The sequence below is a fragment of the Poecilia formosa genome, unplaced genomic scaffold, assembly GCF_000485575.1.
Source record: "Poecilia formosa unplaced genomic scaffold, Poecilia_formosa-5.1.2 Scaffold17, whole genome shotgun sequence".
NCBI classification, from domain to species: Eukaryota; Metazoa; Chordata; class Actinopteri; order Cyprinodontiformes; family Poeciliidae; genus Poecilia; species Poecilia formosa.
Window position 1 is genome coordinate 3,208,133 of NW_006799956.1, and position 6,000 is coordinate 3,214,132.

The 6,000-nt window shown below is 44.7% G+C and overlaps 1 protein-coding gene across 3 annotated transcripts in view; it reads right to left on the reverse strand.

The window, feature by feature from the left end:
* Positions 1-1,608: 1,608 nt before the first annotated feature.
* The window catches only part of peak1 (pseudopodium-enriched atypical kinase 1), a 93,003-nt gene continuing 88,611 nt past the window's right edge, over positions 1,609-6,000 (reverse strand). For all 3 annotated transcript variants that reach the window (XM_016668823.1, XM_016668821.1, XM_016668822.1), the window contains one exon: positions 1,609-5,757. In XM_016668823.1, the coding sequence (XP_016524309.1) occupies positions 4,423-5,757 (1,335 nt within the window). In that variant the 3' untranslated portion in view covers positions 1,609-4,422. The remainder of the gene's footprint in view (positions 5,758-6,000) is intronic.

Consider the following 6,000-nt stretch of genomic DNA (forward strand, 5'->3'; position numbering starts at 1 on the left):
AGGGGGTGGCGGGTAACAGAAACAAGATGGGGAGGGGTGTGAGTGAGAGCGTTTCAGGGGGAGATCCTCCTCTTAACTTTCTGAGTCTTCCCTCAGCTCCTGCCTGCTCCTCCTGAGATCTGAGCCGGCAGGGATGATTCAGTGTGAAGTTATGTAAGGCGTCTGGAACGGAGGTGGGCAAGGCGCACAAACACGGAGCGTGAAATGGCAACAAGTAAGAAATAATTATTTAAATGCGTCCTAAATTTGTTAAAGCCAAAAATGAATACAGGAACAACTGATTAAAAATGGAATTAACTATATGTGTGCCTCATTTAAACGTTTTGATTTCATTTTTGAAAACTTAATAGAAGTATTTCATGGTTTAATCTGTTTAATTAATTTAATCTGTCAATTTTACCAGTCAAACTCAGTGGGCGGGATTAAGTGCTGATGCCTGACGGCTGACTGGCTGTTTCTAGGTATGAATTTGATAAGTCTTGTGAAATGTGTTTTTTTTTTTGTTAAGGGCTGACTTATCTGTGAACTGCAGTAAACTGAAATTCAATTCATAACTAAAATATATTTTGCGAGTTACAAGCGAACTGGACAAGGTTGAAATAAGATAATGAATGGCCTTCCGCCTTTATTAAGATTCATTTTTGAATGTTTGCTGTATGAGTGGGTTATAATGTATTGTAGTGGAAGTAGACAATATAAAGACGAGTGGTGCGGCTGATTTTCTCTGCCTTGTAAAGGTCTCCCTCTGGTGGCCAAAGAGAAAACCTTCTCTTTTTTTAAATTAGAAAATAAGACAACCACCTTCATTACACTTCAAAATCCGACGTCTATTTTTGGCAATAAAAGTAGACATGTCATTATTTGCTAGCTCACTATTAACCTTAAATACTACTGTGTGTTTACTTATATACAACTTTTCTGGTATATTACTAACCTTCAAGCATGGTCATTACCTTTTACGCCATTCTGTTCGATTCTAATCTCACTTCACTGCTCTGTCTGGTCTTTAATCCCATTTAAGTGGATTCCTACGGTAAAATTTCAACGGGATATTGATTTTCTGCCCCGTTTCAAAACTGTATTATCACTGTAGTTTTAGCAAAAGCAGAGGAGTAAGTGAATGAATTCATTCAGTCCGTGTTAGCCGCGCTTACAATTAATACTGAATTAACATTAACAGCCTGCATTTCTCTCTTCACAGTGTAGGACAGTTAGAGCTGCAAACAATTTCCGGTTAGCTTCATAGCGTCGAACTGGCGCGTTACGTCACGGCCAAACGTTAACGATTGGTTAACAAAGGCCACGCCTCCAGGAAATCATTTCTCAGTTACCAATTCCAGACCCTAGCAAAACGCAGAACAAGGGGCTAGTTTTTACCACTATGCTACCTGATGGGCCTAATATCAATGCGGCGGATCACCTTTATTATAAATACTCTTGTACCTTAAAGAAATATATTTGATAATATTTTTTTTATGATTGGGGTAAGGCATATAAATCAAAGTCAACATAAAGCCCTATTATGGAGAGAAACATAAAACTTGTCAGTGAATATGGTCACCAAAGCACACAAACTTACTTAAGCTAAAAAGACACAAAGACAGCATGTATATATAAAAACATATATTTATTGTTCTGTTACAGTCGGCTAACTTGTTCAACAATTAACAACAATGAAGCCAGAGGACGTACTCTACACAGTCACAGAAAGCATAGCAGAGCTCCTGTTCTTTAAAACTCAGTGGCATTTATCGGCACACATGACGCATCATCCAAACTTGTCGAAAGCCGGTTCAAAGGACGTCCTTCAGCCAAAGTGGTTGTTCTCCTCATTAGGCAAACTCAGTAAAATACTGTACACTGTGGCGTGTGAAAACGGAGATCTTCTCTGGTCGTTTGTTCGCGTAGGACAGTGATAACTACTCACTTTATTCTTCCTCCAGAACATGCGAGAAGAAAGAAAGTCAAGTAAAGCAACAATGAATAAATGACTATCAGGCTCTAACGAGAAATAGAGGTGCTCTGTACTCAATAAAACAGTGTGCAGATTAAAATAGAGAAAAGGTAAAATTTATATATTTTTCTAAATAAAGGCGGCCAGCCACCAGTGCTGTCCCACACACATTCCTCACCACACTCTACCGCAGTAACAAACTCACTCCTACTTTGTTTCTTTTTTTTTTCTCCCCCCATTTTGTGGACCATTGAGTTGCTACTGTACATCTGCAAGCAATGACCCCATAGCAACGCTTCTGCTGCAGAGTCTGTAAAACAAACTGGATCCAGTCAAGTAAACTTGTGAAAGTGTTGAATCCGAGTTAAAGATGTTATTCGTTAAGTTGGTTCAAAATGAAATTCTGACTGGCGGATCGGAGACTCGAGTACCTGCATAGACTCTACCGAATCGAAGCTAGAATGCTGCGTTCAATAACACCGATCTCTTTAGTTAAAGCTGACGGATGAGCTGGATTCACTTCAGGACTGGCTGGATTAGAACAAGAGGATGAGAAACATATCCCAGTGGTTGAGTATTTCCTTTCAAAGATGCTTAAATACTTTTAAAAAATGCAGTTCAGTAGGAGGATGCGACGAAGTTCAAATGTCTAACCACATCGTCCAATTCCCAACTTTTCCCAGTCGTCCGTTGCGTTATGACCTCAGGCGTCCACAGAGGGCCGCCGCCGCTCTGACTCAGTGTGCAAATATCATCCGTAACTCAGAACTGTTCAAAAACAACTCGACAGAAACAAGACAAACAAAGACTCGCGTTTTTGCAGTCCGTGAAACATTCCGCCCGATGGAAGATGTTCACTCTGAAATTCACTTGTTTCTTTTTTTGTTCATTCCCCCCAAAAGTTGCAGGACTGAAATAAAATCAGTTTATGTGCCACAAAAACTAACGGAGGAGTCAATTAGTCAACCGCTGTGATAAAACAATCCATTGCACAAACATTGAGTGGAGGTCAGACTTGCAGCCAAGAGCAGATGTGTCCAAGTTTCATTTCAGTGAGGGTGAACGTGAAGGCATTCAGTTCAAAGCAGACTAGCTTACGGTTTTTAAAACAACATTTAAAAATGTGGAGTGATGCAAACCTTAGGGCCAGTCTGCAATAGATGACCTGCTGTGCATTCAGATGAAATGTGACGATCCTGTTAAAACTACAAATCAGTAACTCAAATATCTACTTTTTTTTTTATTAGTGACCAAACCTTGCCAAGAGCAACCAGGTTGGTAACAGAGCTAAGTTACTGAATGAAAGACTGAATCTGAGTTGGTCACAGCTGAATTCGGAGGAAGAACAGAGAAGTAAGCTACGTATGTTATGTGGTAAGACGACTACGGTTCTTTCAGGCTGCGAGTGAGTGAGAGAAAGCAAGACTTCAAGCACATAACAGGAAGGCTAAACATTTGAGAGGAGAATTGCTCAGTTTCATCCTTTCTGAAATGCTGACAGGCTTTTAGAAATCTGGGAATTACCTGTTTTTCTAATGCAAACTACACTAATGCTGCTAAACACCAATACAAGTTGACGAAGCTAGTTTAATGTCAACTCTGTAATAACTGTTTTCATTTTAATTAATAAAATACTTTTTTACAGCAATTGCTGACACACACAGTGTGCCATTGCCGATTCTCCTAATATAATTAATCACAGAGTGTTAAAAGACACAATTCAATGATATTTTTATGTCTTCTAATATTCAACTAAAATCAAAATCGAAAGCTTCACCAAAACCAGATCTGAAACCCACATGTCTCTGATGTAGCCATTAAACCCTGTCATTTCATGCTGTAGTGAGCAGCTTGTGGCTGATCTTTGGTTTCAGTGAGTCATCGTCTACTCTGCATCAGTTTTGAGTTTCAAACCACTAAACTGTCATGACGACACCAGTGTCCTCATAGACCCACTGACCTGCCTGAAGTGTTAAGGGGTTAAAATTTTGATCAAATTCCTTTAAAAAATATTGGTTTATTTTTCCATATCAAATCATCAGTTTTTTTTTTTTTTCATGTTTTGTTTTTTAAATTCAACCCTAAAATTAATCTAATCTGTGATGATCTCGGGCGCTAAGAGCGTTCTAAAGAACTTCGTCTTTGCAGAACATTAAGGAACCTGATGGCTAAAATCTCCTTGCATGTTTGGTAACTTGTTGCTGCTTCTGGTCAGATTGACTCCTGCAGACTTCCTGTGCTTCGGCTCGTTACTGAACTTGATTTAAGAACATTGCAGTAATGGGATCTGATCATGAGGTCGTGCTGTTTGCTTGATGAGACGCCGTCTCTCTCGCCGTGTGGTCCGACGGGGAAAACAAACAGCTCCACGTTCGGCTGGCGCTCACTGTTAGCTTACATCACACTTCATCAGCTGAAGGGAGCAGAGATAGAGGGGAAGAAGTTGGAGGTGTTGCCATAGTAACAGCTTAGAGTTGCTGTGGCTGAGCCAGGCGGTGGGCGTGCGCCAGATGTGTTTGGGTTTGGTTCTGGTTGTGGGGCTGCTGCTGCGGCTGCTGCAGGATGTGGACCACACGGCCCAGGCTGTCCGTGGTGGCGAAGGCCAGGTACTGGCAGCACAGCCAGTCCTCCAGGCTCACGCTGCAGGCCATGTCCAGTGAACGCTCCGCGAACTTTATCATCATCAGCGTCCGCTTAAGGTCCAACCAGTTCTGCAGCGTTGCTTCCCGTTGGCTGGCGGTGGCCCCCGACACGGGGCCGGCACCACTGCTGCAGCCCAGGGCCTGGAACAGGTCCTCCCGCGGCCCCCAGAGGAGGCACTGCAGGCAGGCGCGCGCCTCGGACATCTGGATCCGCTCCGACGGGTTGACCGTCAGCAGCAGCCTGGCCAGCTGCTGCAGCCCCTGGGAGTACAGCGACCTGACGGGCAGCGGCGGCAGGTCCGCCCAGGTGTACTCTCGCTCCTTCAGGTCCGGCGTCTCCTCGAACGGGTTGGGTCTATGCAGCATCTCGTAGATGAGAATCCCAGTCTGGAACTCGTCACACTTGCGGTACTGCGTGGCCGTGATGATCTCGGGCGCTAGCCGCGACTGGTCGCGCAGCGTTTCCTGGTTGGCCGCCATGAGGCTGCTCTTCTGCTTGGCTTGGGAGAAGTTGCTGATGATGAGGCGTGCGGGGCAGGTGGAGGCGGCGGCGGCCGAGGCCCCCGAGCCGTTGCTGCTGCTGTTGTTGTTGGGCTCGAGCACGTCCAGGTTCCAGGGGTTGCCGGGCTGGCAGTGGACCAGCAGCAGGTTCTCCAGCCGCAGGTCGCAGTGCGTGACGTGGTAGGGCTTCATGTGCTCCAGGCCGCAGCAGAGCTGCAGCAGCAGGAGGCACACCTGACGTTCGTACAGCTCGGGGTTGTGAGCGTGCCGGGCCGCGCCCTCCCCCACGAAGTCCGCCACCGTCTGAAAGGGCACCTCGCGCGTTATGACCACCACTCGGCTCCTCAGCTGACCCGCCGAGTTCATGTTCCCCGCCGCCGGGACCTCATCCGACTTAGCTTTCGACGCTTCAGAGTCTGTCGGTTTTGTGTCCATCTCTGTCTGTCCTTCATGATTCTTGTCTCTCTGCTTCTCCTCCTCCTGCTGCTCCTCTTCATCTTCTCCCTCCTCTTCCTCTTCCCAAGGCAGCAGTCGGGCGGGGACGTCAGCCAGGAAGTGTCCGCAGTCCTGCTGGATGTTGAAGTGCACCGGGAGGCTCTGTCTCACCGCCAGGCTGTGGAAAAACTGCTGCTGCGTCTCCTTCACATGACTGCGACAGATCTGCAGATCAAAAACAGCAGATTTTAATTTTTACCATTTCCTTTACTTATAGCTTCTGTACTTTTTATTCGTTTTTTAAATTGTTTTACAAAAAAGGCAACATTTAAGCCTGTTGCAGTAAGCAGTTAAACAACTGATAGTATATTAAAATTAATTTCCATTCTGGTGTTTAATAATTTTTCAAGGGCATTTTTGTTTTTAAAAACTTCCCAATCCATTTTATTTATGGCTTTGGTCATATTT